A 16,589-nucleotide genomic window follows, 5' to 3' on the forward strand; every position below is an offset into this window, starting at 1 on the left:
TCCAGAATGTGTCTCCCAGAAAATGCTCTCCTTTTATAATCGCCCAGGAATTTGTCCAAATAAACAATCTCCAAGCCTGCTTCTCTCACCCACTGGTCTGAGTGTCTAAAAGAGCTGACATCTTTGGAACTTTACACATTATTTCCTTGTTTTGTTTTGCCACAAAATATGCCAGCATATCTTGTTCATATATTTTCCCAGACAGTGTTTATGGATGATAGTAAACAAATGGCGAATTTGAAATTTTTTGATACTTCGTATAACAAATTGAATTTATTTCCTTCGAAACTTTCCTCTCTGCCAGAACGAAAAAAAAGAACTTGCGCAAACTTTAACCATACCACTGCAGGGCAATTAAGTAGATCTAATATTATTCAGACCTGAAATAGAATCACGTAAAGTGCCTCGATGGTAATAGATTGTGTTTGCCCTCATGGTGGAAATTATTAAAGTGAGTGGCGGCTGAGAGTGCTCGAGAGGCCGGCAAAAAAGATTCAACGGAGAGTAACTTTATTGTGTATATGAAGCACGCGAAGAGCTTTTGAGCACAAACATCCATTCTTGAGAGTGCAGTAACATCAAGTTTGACATGCTCGCGGGTGGGCAAAAGCGCTCATTGGCAGACTTTTCGGTTTGAAACTTACAAAACATATTGCGGAAACTCGACAGATTTTTACGTGTATTCCAAGTCACTGAAAAATTTAATACATCTTCAATTTTGTAGTTCCATTAAAGAATCTCTTTTCAGAATAACCCAAATATTTGTTATTTTTCTACGAAAGAGAATTGTATGAAATTCATTGCAATGAAGTTTTCTGTACTGCCAGGATGTTTTCCTGTTTTCTCATGATTGGTAGAGAAAATTTTTAAAAGCATCGTGCTTTGCACAATTTTCCGCAGTCACAGCATGATTCTGTCCAGTTGCTTTGGAGGTAGGAGAATGAATGCAATACATGACGTGAAACACAAAGAATAGCTCATGCTGCATGTTTGGCATACAAAATGCACACGTATAAGTTTTTCCGGATGAAAATTTCATCTCTGAAAGCACGTTTCGGTGTGTTAGAATGTATCAAAAGGTGGAAGACACCTCGCAAGAACTGAACTTTGCCTGGTCCGTGAGAAAGAAGTTGATATTCAGCATGGTTAGTTGGAGTTGAATTTATTTACCCTTTCGCCTGTGGGTGGAATTGAGAAATTAGAGGAGTTAAGTTTCCAAACATAAATATTTGGATTTTCCATGTTTCCGCCCGTGGAATTTTTGGCTATGGGGCAACCCAGAGTTTGTGTGCCATAGAGAAGAATGAACTTCAATAGCAGAGAGTGTTTTCGAAAGGCGCAGTGGGTGAGGGCGAGAAAGAGAGAGTGAAAAGCCCCCTAAATCTCGTTTAATTTATGAATGGTACTTTGACTGGGTGGCTTTCTGAAAAATTATCAATTAATCGATTCGGTGTCTCACCAGTTGCCTCGACTACACCAATTTACGCGCTGATAGATAGCCCACCTATTGATTGCAAAATCCCGCCGAGGTATAAAAAGGCACGTTCGCCTTAGTTGAATCCGGTAGTTTGTGTCATTCTGTGTGACAAGTGCCGTGAAGTATAAGAGTGGATTCTACAATGGAGTATCGTTTGGTGTGCGTGGCCCTCTTGGCCCTCACCATCGGCCAGGCGTTTGGGACCGAGAGGGTGGATTTGGACGACAGGTGAGAGCGAGAGGACAATGCCAGGCACATCAATCAAGGCGACTACATATAAAATTTCTATCACTTTAGATGCTCCCAAATATATCCTCCGTGTGATCACCCAAGAACCCAAGCCCTTCTTCCGCTCCTTGACGACCTGGAGTCTAGAAATATGCAGCGCGCCAGCATGAACACTTACATGGACTACGTCTTGACGTACATAGCGCCGATTTTCCGGGACTCCGGCATGGTTCCCATGGATTTGCCAGACACCTCGATTGGCTGGGAGGCGGTAAGTGAGCAAATTGGAGGGAAATCCTCTCGCAAACTAATTGATGAGCGGAGATGGAACTCACAAACTCGGGGGATGAGCGTTCACGCATCATCGGAGCGACATAAATCACTCCGGCATCCGGATAGAACTGTCACAAGGAGGATACATTCAGTGGTGGCCAGTTTTTCCTCTCAAAAAATTTCCAGTAAATGCGAGAGTCTTGTGACGAGGGTGGCCAATATGTAGGTATTTCGGATGATTTCGCTGATAAGTCTTAAGTCGAGTTAATGCTCGATAAGGAAAAACGATACTGGCTATTATTTGCCATGAATTTCTTCACAACAAATTACTGCAAACTCAGAAGAGTGGGGCAGAAGTGTGTTTACTAGTCATTCCAATAATTCTTGTTTTTTTTCATCTCTTCCTCTTTATGGACTTTTCTAATATCTGGAGGAGATTTTTTCGTGTGTGATAAGGATGGGAATTTGAAACACGAGACGAAACGGAAATATACTTGAAATGCGTTCTAATTCTCAGTGCGATTACCCCTGGATTTTCACTGCGATGTCTTCTAATGACAGGTTCATTTTGAAAAGCTAAATATTTGATGGGAAAACGTATGTAGGTCGTATTCTATTCCAGAATTATGGAAATTGCAATAGTATTCCCATGGGAAATTCATGGATGGTTTACCACGAACATGATAAGCAATAAATCGTACTTTCGCACGACATTCAGCTTCTTCGTGTTATTACGCCGAACAATTTTAATGTTATATTCTGTGCTTTTGAAGTCACTAGAGTAGGCACTCAAATCAGACTGCAATGATCTGGCTCACATCAAATTACCCTCACCCTATCGATTGCTCAGCATTCTTGTTTATCATTTCCACCCAAACCACTGGCAATTGATGGTGTATTCCCTCTCTTTCCCATTCAGCAACCAATTTGGATAACGTACGGTGGCATCATTGACTTGCACAATGGCCTTCTTCACGACATCGAGAATGTATTCCGGGCGGGCAACTGCTACTTGTCCTACAATCGCCAACTCCTCAGGATGGAGATTTTGTCCCGTCTCTCGAGGATGCCGGTAAGTCGGAATGGGCGGCAATGGCTGAGCCAGGAGTGAATTTAAATATTCATTTGCAGTTCCACTACGACTACGAAACACGTGTGATGGGCTTGGGCATATTCCGAGGTTGGGTTGAGGGCCACATGGAGAACATGGTGATGACTAAGGACTTCCTCCTCGACATGTTCGACTTCTTCCTCTTTATGCAGCACTTCCGTGTGCTCTCAATTGGCAATGTTCACGTGCGCGTCCGTGGCAACATTCTCACTGATTGGTTGGCAAATGTCATCATTGATATTGTTATCTTCTTCTTCGAGAACACAGTTGTGAACCTCGTCTCGGAGACACTCCAAGAATTCATCCAGGAAGTCATCGATGAAACTAACGCCAACCGCGTGCGCTTTTCCGCGCTTTCTGGCGTGCTCATGGAATCACTGCAAGACCCAAACCCACCCTCAATGGACAAGTTTGGCGACGATGTCATGAGAATGTTCCAGAAGCGCATCAACGTATAAATATTGCGACCTTTGGCAATGCAAAACCAATTTAGAAAATAAGTGTGCAATCCTTAGTTATTTATTGCATTTGCAATTTTAATATTATGAGAGAATAAATTAGTTTTAACACCAATTTGCAGTACCTGATAGCTCATTAAGCAAGCAATATTGTGTGGATGATTAATAAATAGAGATAAATAAAGGGACATCACTACATGGGCAGTATGCGAAGCAATAAAACTTGACAACTTTTCCCATTTTCCCTCGGAACTAATTTAAATTGTGACATGGAATTTTATTGTGAAGAGATGCGCGAAATTGATAAATCTTCATGCTGACAATGGGCGGAGCACACGAGTGGGAGTGGCTTATGAGACATTTATCTACCGCTGTTTCTAATTGCTCAATTTAAGTCATCTATTTTGCATTCTAGTTCCAGACGAAAGTCGTATCATACTTTATGCAAATTGTAGAATAAAAAAATACAATTTCGCTGATAGAGCCCAATTTTCAAATCTCAATATCAATTTAGGCTAATTCGCTATGGAATATTTGGCAAATCCCGCGGCACAGCTCGAATGTCTGCGGCGGCAAAACGACGGGAAGAAGTACATATAGTTGTGAGTAATTCCACCCCCCAATTGGCATATTTAGGTATTCATCTCATGGGAGATGTATCGAATTTATCAATAGCGACTCCACAATCCCAGCCCTCGTGACTGGGCTCAGCAATTTGAGATGCTGCCTAGGATGTTTTTCACCCTTCGTGTCGGATTTATGTGTGTGGTCTGCCGTAGTACCATTAATATTTCAATGTTATTGATCATAAATGACAAATAAAATTTTTTTCCGTCAACATTTTTATTGTCCGGAAACAATTCCCACACAACATCCGGCTGGAACTGTAAAAGAGAATGAGAGAGATGGGCCAGAATAAAGCCACCACAGCGGATGATATTTGATGGCTCCATTGGTTTCTCACGGTGTATTTGCCATCAGCAACTCAGGGTGGGCTCGTTTGGGGTGGAACAGCCAAAGCGAAAACACAGCGCTTCTCCAACACCTAATCTCCAGGCTCCCGGGGCGAGTCAACACCCAGGACACGCGTGGCGTTATCTAATCAGCCTGGTCAATGCTGGGCCACCCATTAAGGCTGGCCCAGAGTGAGTGTTGTCTGCAGAAATGCAATTAGGCGGTCTTGCGGTGGGGCGCTCCTTTCGCCGGACTCTAAGTGTATTGTGGTGGGCATTTCGTGTGTATGAATTCTCGATTGAAAAGCACTGAAGTGGAGAACCAGAGGGTTATTGTGTGCTGTAATGTTATGAATATAAAAACTTATAGTCAGCACAGTCTTTCGTGCTTTCTCTCTCTCGCCACTTCCGTCATATATAGTCACATTTCCACTAAAATGCCTTTCTATTGCTGGCGCCTCTGCGCCATCCTTCAACGTTCCTCCAACCTATGGGCTCGGTTTTTCCTTCCTCCCTCCGATAAAGTGCTTTGGCGAAGAAAAAAACGAGAGAGAACTTTATGTGGTGCACCATAAAAAAGAATGCCGTGGAATCAATGAACCAGTCAGTCACTCGGTTAGTCCATTTGTGCCACACTGAAATGCTCCCCCCAGCGATGATTCTGTCAGCATCCCCAAATTCGCTTACGACACACTCACCGTGCAAATCCCAACAGCTTGAGCCTCGCTGGCTCACGTGAAATCACATATTTTATTCCCGTGAACTTTTCCTTATCAATCTTTGCAACCGTCATCGCTGTGGAGATTCGCATTAGAATGCAAGGCATAATGGGAAGTTTTCGAAAGTTTCCCGAGCTTTACATTTCAGTGGAGGATTGAGACGTTGAAGAATATGTATAAATTGAAGCGTAAAGGTAAATAACAGGTTTGATAAATTCTCACTTTAATTAATACTCGCTTGGTTGGATAGCGAAAAACTTATTTTCATTAGATTTGAAATTTTCACTGAAATTTATCCAGAGAGAATCACATTGTCGAAAAAGCACGTTTAAAATGTGTCTTTTTGTCCCTCCATTTTATATGTCTTGTATGTTTTGCTGAGATACATCATTTTCTGCAGGTCAATACACTTTTACCCGGGTAAAGTATGAGCGTGTGACAACATCCTTCGGACACAGAAGAGCTTGATGAGGACTTACTATCGCCGTCCTGAGTGAGACTGGCTGTATCTTCTGTACAATAAATTTTAAATGTCAACCACCAAGTATCTCTTCCGCGATGTGTGCTGGTTTAGAGTTGGAAGCATGTATAAAAAGCATGTTATTGCCATCATCAATCTTGAAATGCTTTACTTGGCATGTTATCCTCAAATACACCACGGCTACAGCATTTGAGGCAGGATAAAAATGCTGCCACACCATCGGTGGTACTTTTTGTCTCGCGGAATATGTTGAGGAATTTTAATTAAATCCCACGCGGGAGTGTTATGTACTGTATTTAATTACCCATAGTAATCCGCTGTATTAATAGCTTAATAAGAATATTAAGATCCTCCAGTGGACCTATTCATAATCTTTCATCTCTCATCGCCAGATTTTATGAGAATGGCTCTCCGTCCCTCGCAAATCCAATTGCATCTCCCCACTCATCGATAGGTAAATGGATATATTGATATTCTTGGGCTGTAATAGCCTTCATTTATCAATCATATCCGCCCCAGGGGCTGAGGGATGAGCGTGAGGAACACCAGGGAATACCAGGGGCCATTCTTTCTCACCGGCCACCACCCATCCACGTCCAATTGAATTTTAATGTATCCCAGAGCACAGGAATATCTCACCGGAGAGGCTCATTTTATGGGAGCCACACAATTTGCCTATGCCTTTTGCAATGTTATTAATAGATGAGTCCAGTGGAAATCACGGGAAAAGGCTCAAAGTTTTTTTTAGAGAAAACTTTTTCGAAGAAAACATACAATCAATAGAGGCTTTCCATTGAAAATGACGTCAAATAAACGCCAAAACGCCTCCCAAATTTGAATCCCCTGTGACAGATTCAACCTTGTTATAGAACTTCATGAACAACTATAGCGCACATTTAACGATGCTCGCACTCTCCACCCAAAAATGGGCCACACATCCTCCCCCTTTTGTTTTTGTTACCGTGGAAGACGTGAAGGAGATTAAGCCACTTTATTGATTGCCTTCTGCTCAGTAGACACATTCAGTGGAATTTCACTGGGGAAAATAGCAACATTTAATTATTGCTGAATTAATGATAAAATTTCACACGCCTCAATTCTTCCCCGATGATCCATTATGAGTGCTTGTCTCTGGGAATTTCACTGTGCACTCCACACAACATATGAAAGACTTTGGCAAAGCAGCACTACTCGAGTTTTGGGGTGGTATTTATTGAATTATCCATTGGTGGAGGGAAAATGTTGAAAGCCACTCAAAGAGGTCCATATTTGATACATAACTCTTGTGTGTATGTGAGCTTTGACAATTAATTTAATGCCCATTTCGAGAACTTTTTGGTGCCTACGCACCATAAAATTCAAAAAGCTCAATGAATGCGACAATTTACTGCCCACCAAAGTATCTCTGGTGCTTCGTGCCAGAATTGTTGGTCACATCATTTACCAATTAAGTGTTATTTGGATTGTTTTTGGTGGGGGTCGCAAAATTGAATATAATGTAAATGAATAAAATTCACTCCATCTCCAAAATTTGTACACATCTCACCATTTTCGGGCACACATTAAAAGTTTTTAAATGATGGATTTTGTCTATGATTAAACTTTAATAAAAGTTTTGGTTTCAAAAACTATCGAAAGTTTGACATGAAGTGAAATATTTTTAAATTCTTTATACATTTCAGCTTCAATAAATTTTCCAAACTGTCTTTTCAACATGACGGCAAAATTTTGCATTCAGCAAAATTATTATAAAAATTATATGACTCTTGCATCATCCAAGAGAATTTTAAACAAACAAGGGCTGGACTTAACGGATTACATGTAAAAAATTACAATTTTTCGATATGCAAATTGTTACTACAAAGCGAAAAGTCAATTAAAAATAATCTCTTTTCAGAGTGATTACTGCGCATATATAATTAGGTTCTCACTGAGTAAATTGCACAGCAGAACAAATAATGTAATTTTACCAAAATTGTATTAAATTTCGGGCAAAATGCCATGTGTTATTGAATATTCAACATCAAGTTAAATTAGCAGACTTTAATAAATTGAGTGCCTCTTAGATTTTCCACTGTGCAGCTTTGCGATATTTTTCTATTTTCAAGCTTGTCAGGTAAGTTAATGGCTCAATAAAGTTCTAAAGAAACTTTTAGACGTTACTAATCAAAAGTTATTGTAGCGTGACATGAGTGACTGTACGATAAATATAACTTCCTGTTAATTATTTGCCTGCCATTTCGTTTTAAGTGCTTTCCATTGGCTTTGTGAATGTTCAGAAGGGTGGCGGTTTTTCATGCAATTATGTATGTATGTAAAATTTGTTTGAAAAAAAAATTCAATAATACTTACACAATGGTTGACACAGGAAGTACAAGAGAAATACGGAACAGAAAATTGTCCATCTTCGTATCCACAATTGGTGTCTCATCACTGATTTTAAAATACTCAGTTTTAGAATCATTCTTCTACAAACATTTACTCTATTTTCAACTTGTCTACTTCATTCATCAGAACATTAATTTCAGTTTATGCCTTATATAATACATTTATTAATTTATTCATTTAGAGTGTGCGTTCTTTCTGCGTCGATTTCTTTTTAAGTAAGCATCCTTCCACTATACTTAGATGTTGGAGATGCTCGCGAAAATCGTATTATAACCGTCGTCACCTTAATTTATTACCTCTGTTGGCTTAGAGCCCAATTAATGCCATCAATGTGTTTCAAATTGCGTCTAAGATTTTATTCATCAGTTAGTTTATGCAATTAGTTTAGCTTCATGTGAAGTGTGTGGCACTTTCAGACGATTTTATGTCGTCTCCTTTCGACTATATATTTCTTATTTCTTCTCTCATGGTATGCTTTTCTTAGGTAGAGTTTTAAGCTTTTTTGTTGTTGTGTCGTCTTAACATGTAGAATTAGGTTTCTGTATCTTTATCATTATATCACAAGTGCACAGATCAGTCCTCTTCATAATCCATTTGTCTTCTGAACTGACGACGGGACTCTTGCTGTCTCCTCTGTGCTCCAAGTTGTTCCAGTACACCTTTACTGGCGTTTCTTCCACACATCCTATCTACAAACGATGTTCAATGGCCGCAAGAGGTGGAGAAGGACATGGAAAAGTAATTCTTTAAATGCACTTGCAGGGGTTTTTTTGCGAAAAACTTCTCACGACGAACACTTCACAGCAATTTCATCAGTGGAAATATCCTTTTCATTACTTTCTATTGCGATCCATTTCCGGATACGTGAAACTAGCATTTCATGAAGAAAGCCCTCACCAGGCAGAGTTAAGATTCTCTAGAATGTTTGTTTGTTTTTGTGTGCCGCAAAATGGGCGTGGCATACGAATGGGCGGAACGCGTCTGAGAAATCTCTTCTACTAATCAATACTTGCAAGATTACCAACTTGCCATATCTTATCTAAAACTCCCACGTAAAATACATTCAACTCTGATGCCTTTTGAGAAAATCACTCTGAACAGGTGAAATGTATTCATTTTTATGGAAATATGCAGATTATTGTTGTGGGTGGGATTCTTGGTTGGGTGTATTTGTGGTGCCTTCAACGGAAAGAGTTGTCTGCCACTCTCCCCGGAAGTGAAACATGAATGAAATGGAGAAGAATAGGGACGATGTGTATGGTGTGTCTATGAACAAAGTACGGCAGGTGGGCTCAGGGATTCCACTCTGGAGGAATGGTGAAGTCTGCACCACGATATCTTCACACTATAAATGATTTCACCATGTACACTGGGGGATTCATGTTCCACCCATCCCCATTTGGCGCCCATTCTTATCTGCTCCCCGAGGAAGGACGGTGGCTGTGAGGAGTGAAATGAAAAGAAATTGGAAATGTGTGAGCGTGTTTGTGTGTGTGGGTTTTCTTTCACATCTTTTCCCCTTTTTTGGCCTCCCTTGGCATCCACACAACATTCATGGCATGAAAGGAAAACAGTGGGTGCGAAGTATAGGCACAGCAAATACAATTGAACAACTTCCCTTTTTTCGGAGTGAACCTCGCACCATCAGCCACTATAATCCATCGGATGGGGCGCCAAGGCGTATATTTTATTTTTAACAACACAATATCTCTCCCACGAAAAGCCATCAAGACCCCCCAACCCCCATGGCAAGGGCGCGCGAGCCACCCCCCCCCCCACCGAATGGAAATCCAACTAATGCCATAAGCCGAATTGTGACACTTAATTGATATAAATGTTGAACCTTTGCCATTATGAATCTCAGCTCCATCCACTTAATAATTCTCATTTACATCGCCAAAGATGGGCCGAAGAAGTTGCGAGCGCGCGGATGAGAAAAATCATGCAATAATGGGGAGGTTTTCAATTCACTGCTCCTCCTTTCCCAGCCACTTCCTCCATCGCTTCCACCTCTATTTCATTCTTCCCGTGTTGATAAAGATTGATTTACTTTTTACACAGACCCCGGCTTCACGTTTTCGGGTGCGGGAAGGGGAAGCAGAAAGAAAAATTCGTGGCATAGGAAATCCCGTAAAGTATTCATTGTCGGAGATTCTCGAGGGGTTGCTGATTCCATTTGAGGTGGAAATTAATTTGCCACCTCGTGAGTATTTACGAAATCCACCTCAGGTGGACTCAAGTTGGTAGTTTTTCAACTCCCCAGTGACCATTTGCCAACTCAGATGAAAATCAATACACGGAAGATCTCAACGAAGAATTAGGGCAAAGAAGTTTCATTGTATTCAGAAATTCTCACTCATCAGCATTTCAACATTTTATACACCCTTTGCAATGTTGAGTGATTATTGAAATTTCAGTTTCTTTTTCAATTTAACACTCTGAACAGCAACTCAAGTATTCATAGTCATTGCTCTGTGAATATTGAAAACTAACACGATGGACTAATTGAGGGTGGAAAAGCAATTAAATCAATGAGTAGAAGCGTATCAATTGGCAGAATAAAATTGAGTTTATTTATAGCTCGTTCCCAATTCACTAGAAATTTAATTATCAATATTTTGTCTCAGTGTAACTTTGTAATTCATCACGAAAATTCTGATGAGGAGTTTCTCAATATCCATAGAATTCATTGAACTTGCAAATGATGGACAATCAATAAATGGTTAGTAATGCAGTAATTCAGGGAGTGGAAAATTAATTAAAGCATGGAAGTTATTGGTGGAAAAATCTCATAAATATTAATAACCACTCCATCTCGCTTCCGTAATATCCACAATGTGGCAGCAGAAATATTTTCACATGCTCTTTTCGACCCCTTTTCATTCGCTAATGTGGTTTTTCAATCAATACGCTCTTCTCCATAGCAGACCTGCGAAGAGAGCTCAGGTGGGGAGGAAAAAACGTGAAATGACAAATTAAATTTTTGACGGATTAATGCAGCGAAAGTGTAGATAGAATTATGACGTGATGGCTGAGAAATTTTGCAAAATTTTCCGAACTTCCCGCCCATGATTACATTACTCATCAATTGACGACTTCTCTTGTTCCCTCTGTATAGAGAGTGGGTGGTGCGCTCCTTGTGCCGATGGTGGGTTCGTGTGGAAGGTGTGAAATAAATTTTGAAATGCCAGAAATTTTTCTATTTCCGCAATTTATGAATAAAATAGACAAAGAAATGGTGGGTGTGGAAGAAAAATCATGAAGAGTGTTGAATAAAAGTGAAGGTAATTTTTTCTCATTCTTTCCCGTGTGCCGTGTACGGATATTTGTATTTTAAAAATTGAAGAAATTGGTGCTATTATGGCGAGGGTGGTCGGGGTGAGCAGCCAAATGGAGCGACGAGGTGGAAATTCACGATGAGGGGCGGTGCGGAGATGGTGGAACAAATATCAGCCCATTATATGGCGCTAAGTTGAATTTCCATCCACATATATACACACATAGCATGCTATACACACGGGCTTTTTTCCGGCATGGAAGTGCATGAAAAGAAAGAGGAGCACACGACTAAAGCTCAGGGTGAAAAAAACTCCTTATATGCTTTCTTTGCCAAGTGAAAAGTCTTCGCCCCCATCCAGACTATGGGGAAAAGCTCAAGGTTAGGAATGCCAAATTCACCCTCCCTTCTGGACGGCCTGTGTGTGTGTTTGCATACAGTGTGAGTGTGTTTGCGTGGGTGAACAATAAGCAAAGCTAATGCTCAACAGTGTGATTCTGAGGATCACAGCGAGGAGGCCAAGAAGTGTGGGTGGTCCTTTTGGGGGCGAAAGAGCTCACCTGAATGGGGACAATTCTGTCTAAGGAAAAATCATGAGGATATTTCATGCCCACTTTCCACATACTCCATCGAAAATTTCTACAATTTCCTCCTCAGCACATTCTAAATTTCATCAACTAACTTTTGAATCTCTAGACGGACTAATTCATTGCAAATTTATCACTTTTTTCCGACCTTGTGGAACATCGCTTTTGCCCATTGCTTTTTTTTCATTTAGAGTTTGAAATCTCGAGTTTTTCGGCAAAAATTCACTGAAAACTCCGGGTAGCTTTACCTTTGCTAAACGCATGCAGAAGACATTACGTCACGTAAATAAATTTCTTTGGAAGACGCTTTCATGAATATCATAAAGAGATTTTTTTCCTTTTTATTTTGCTGTCCGAAAATTAAAGTTCAAATGCCTTTTGATAAGGCTTCAATAGCAAAATTAAAAAATAACAATTAAATCCGTGAGTTTTCTCTGGTACAAAGAACAATAAGTATTGATCTCTCGTTGTTCAGTGTGAATAACCCAATTTTGTCGTGTGGTTTAATATGTTAAGTTTTAAATAACTCGTGTATATGTCTATTTTACATTATAAAAACAAGCTAATTAGATTTTAATCCAAATAAAGTGGTTTATGTGATTTTTATTGTATTGCTCATTAAAGCTGGACAGCGAAATCCAGCTCGACGAAGGGTGATTTTGAATATAAGCTCTCACACTAAAATTTGCAGGCAGACACGAATGGGGTCAATGATTCTGCCAATTTCCAGCCCCAGTATTCATGGAGAGTGCATCTAGTGGAAGCTAAGTTTATTACCACTGGCGTACGAGAAGAGCTTTCCACTGAAATTCCGGTTTTATGTATCTCGTTTAATATTTAAATTGGCCAACTCTTTTAGGAATACACTCCGGATTTTGCGATGCCCAGGCAATGGGAGGAAAAAAGCATTGGAAATTTCCACTGGCATTCGAGATGACTTTCTATAATAATACTTAATGTGAAGTGTTCGGGCCTGAGATTGGGTCAAGTTTATACTTTGCAAGTGGTTTGTATTACACATGTGAGAGGTCCATTCTTCTGGAGTGTCTCTGGTGCTGCCAATTGGTCCACTGCTGGGCTTTGCGGTGAATGAGACAGCACACTTCGTTTGCCACACAACTGTATCCATTCTGCATGTCTGTTAGTGCTTTTTCCCAAATTTATCATACGCCTAATTCAATTTTCCGCCTCTCCTTCTCGTCGCTCCATGTCTTATCATCATCTCCTTATTACTTGTGCCGTTTCCCTACTATTCCACCCCTCGCACTGTCACCCCCTGAGCGTCCCTATCTCGCCCGTGAGTCGCTCATTTGCCTACTCGCCCGCACAAGTGTTGATTCATGCCTCCTCCACGGCTCAACTGTGATACACGCACATTTTCAAGAAATGCTCAGCACATCTCGGTTTTGGAACACATCATTTGCAAGATTTACAACTACAAGATCGCGCGAGTTCGCCCTGAAAGTGGCGTCGAGGATCGGGGGGTGGACTGGGGTGGGTGGTTGAAAAATGATGCTATATACTGTAGGTGGTGAACGTGGAGTTTGTCCGTGAAAAGTCCCTGATGAGAGCGAGCTTCGAGGCTCGCTGGGCAACCGTACCGATAATCCAATGTTATTCACAGATAGTCACTGAGAGTCCCCCGAAAAACTGAACTCCTCGCCAGAGGATGTGTGTCAAAAACTGATTCACAAGGTATGGTATCGTTTTTCTCTTCTGCACGCTGCTGAGAAAAGGTGGAAAAAACTTAAACTCATTGATTATATCTGTTGGAGCTATATACTGTCTTTCGCGCGATATCCACTGATGGTGCGCCTTCGATGCGGGGAGCCTGGGATTTTTACTGGTGTCTTGTTGTATTTTTTTCTGACAACTAAAAAGAGTCCTGACTTGTGTGGTGTTTGGAGAAAAAAGCACACTAAAAAAGTTACACAGACATTTTGTGTCCTCCCGCCTTATGTCGAAGACAACAGAACAACCCGAAACCGGAACACCAACTACTTGGTGGCTGGAAAATCTTGCGAATCCACTCTCACTGGGTTTCACAGCGAACTTCCCCAATGAGCAGCGCCTCACCCCGTTCGTGGGGCCGAGCAGGGCACGATTCGACGTGGGAGATACTCAGGGACCAGCTTCCCATATTCATGCAGCGGCCAGCTCGAGACAATTCCATGCGTGCGCACTCATCGTGACATCCCTGTCCTGGAATTCCCTCTTCGTGTGCCAAATCAGGGAATTTTCATCCACGCGACATTGCAAATTTTCCACTCTCTCTCGTGAAAAAGCTCAGCTCTCGCATACACATGAAGAATCTTCGTGGGGCTCCGCACATAGGGTGAAAAGAGCTGCGATAACCCCTGAATTTCCCACACCCACACTCTCTTTTCGCTCCGCTGGAAGAGGGAAAACCCTGAAAAGGACGTGTTGCAATTTTCCACGGCGAGCCTTTCCGCCGGAGAGCGAGAGAGCGTGTGCTTTCGCGGCAATATTCCAGGGAGAGCTTCGGAGCTTTTACTCTCTATGGTCATGAGTACAAAGAATCAGCCACAGATTATTCCCCTGAACAATTTACTGGGCGCGCGCGTGTGTGTGTGTGTGTGAATTGAGGTCCTCGTACATAAGGAGATATTTCCATCAACTCCCCTTATGTACTCCGCCCGTGTACCTCATGTACCGAGAGCCCAGCTAAAAAGTCCCACTGTCACTCACTCTGGCTCAAGACGAATGACAATTTCGATCAACTCTTGAATTACATCTCTATGATCTCGAGTGAAATGCTCCATCGGGCGATTTAATGAACATTTGCCATGAGGCAAACAGATAATCAATTGCTCTTGTCCTCTGTATTGCCAACTGGTCATGGCTTTTTCTACACGTCACTAATTTGGGGTGTTGCTGTAGGAAAATTACACAGCTACATTCTTCCAAAACACTGCGAAACCTGCTATTAAATCACGCGCCAGTTCATTAAAATGCATTGATTTTCGCGATTAAATGGGGAATTGAATAATCTACAATAATAATAATATTTAAAAAACAAAAAATGTCCTCCAGTCATAATTTTAAAATACGCTCCACTTGTTCCTGCACATTGAAGATTATGATTATGATATGAAATTTCATCACATTCATAATTCAAATATCCACCCTTTGAGCGAACATTATCCACAAACCATTTCATGAATATTCCTCAGACTTTCTTTGGGGCTTTTCCCTCAAGATAGAAGTGCTTTGATCCGCACTGAAAGAGTTTTGAAAGATGTTTATGGCTTCAAATTTTGAAAAAGTAGCTTCAAGTACGTGTAACTTTTCATCACTTCTCGCAATAAATATGAGGAGCGGAAAAAAACAAGCGAGTATTTCCTATAAAATTCCACTCCGTATTGAAGGCACTTGGGAATTAAATGAAGTGCGAGGATTAAATGAAATTTCTACTATTTTCTGCACGTGGAGAGCGAAAATGGCCGAAGACGAGAGAAGGGAAGTCATAGGTCAAGGATGGGATTAGGTCCACCCGGAGAAATCTCTGCGTAAGACACACATACACCGAAGGACATGAAAAACAGGAAACTTTTTTTTATGGTCAATCAATAAAAATGTCGTTAATCAGATCCTCGATCTCACCCTCTCGCCGGACTTTGTGCGTACCAGAGATTCACACACCGTTTTTAAGTGAACCCATAGCAAATGAGCCCCACAGCATGCCAGTCGTCATCATCCCTCCTCTGTTAATGCAGAATTAATTTATGCAGAAACATACCCCAAACAACTTCCTCGATGACACACTCCTTGAAGCTCATAGCGACTTTCGCGCGTTTGCTCAGTGATAATTTATTATTGTATCCAATTCCAGTTCGATTAAGTGACATCATTCATGCTGTTGCATAAATTTATGCTCATTATGCTTGAGAAGAGTTGAGATGAGATGCGAGTAGATTTTTCAGAGGCAAACAATTGTGTAGACACAAATTTAGGTAGTAATTTTAATTTATTCTCTGAGAAATTCGCCCATTATTCGGTACATCCAGTGATGGATTCCCTCAAATTTTTTTTTCCAAAAACGCTGAATATGGAAGAAAAAGCTTTAACATTTCCAATTGCTCACCCCCTCTTTGTATGTTTTTATCCCATCTCATGAAGAAAAAACGCGTGTTATGTTTTCCTAATTAGTCATCCGAGGAGAGCAAATTGTATCAACATTTTCTGGTGCGATGCCAAGACGATTGCGTGAATCGCACTTGTGAGATGATCTTTGGTAATAATTCTCCTCGCCAAGTCGATGGTCTGTGCGGGGGACAATTTTTCAATGTGATTGAAAGACATTCAATGGTGGAACTCCATTGGGTCACAGATTAAATTTCACTCGATTGCGAGACTCACCCACGCAGCCGACACTCGTCCTATCAATCTTGCTCAAAGTGGGGACGCAAAAACGGGCAAAAGGAGGAGGACACTAAAGGATTGATAAGTGTCTGGAGCATTAATCACGGCGATGTGATATGAAATTGGTGCAGCTTGCGATGGGCGATGAACAAATTGGCGTCAATATTTATTCCCTTGATAGTTGAATGTGCAAATTCACAGGGGAATCAATCAAAATTACTCGAATGTCGGAGTGTGCACTGACTTTGGGGGGA

The 16,589-nt window shown here is 41.0% G+C and overlaps 1 protein-coding gene across 1 annotated transcript; it reads left to right on the plus strand.

Annotated features, from left to right (window-relative positions):
* The first annotated feature begins 1,619 nt into the window (after positions 1-1,619).
* LOC132261666 (uncharacterized) lies at positions 1,620-3,547 on the plus strand. The gene is made up of 4 exons (XM_059760568.1): positions 1,620-1,705; positions 1,775-1,976; positions 2,898-3,050; positions 3,110-3,547. Exons 1-4 carry the CDS (start codon positions 1,620-1,622, stop codon positions 3,545-3,547), a joined length of 879 nt encoding a protein of 292 aa, XP_059616551.1.
* Positions 3,548-16,589: the final 13,042 nt, after the last annotated feature.

The sequence above is a fragment of the Phlebotomus argentipes genome, unplaced genomic scaffold, assembly GCF_947086385.1.
Source record: "Phlebotomus argentipes unplaced genomic scaffold, Phlebotomus argentipes genome assembly contig_15, whole genome shotgun sequence".
NCBI lineage: Eukaryota > Metazoa > Arthropoda > Insecta > Diptera > Psychodidae > Phlebotomus > Phlebotomus argentipes.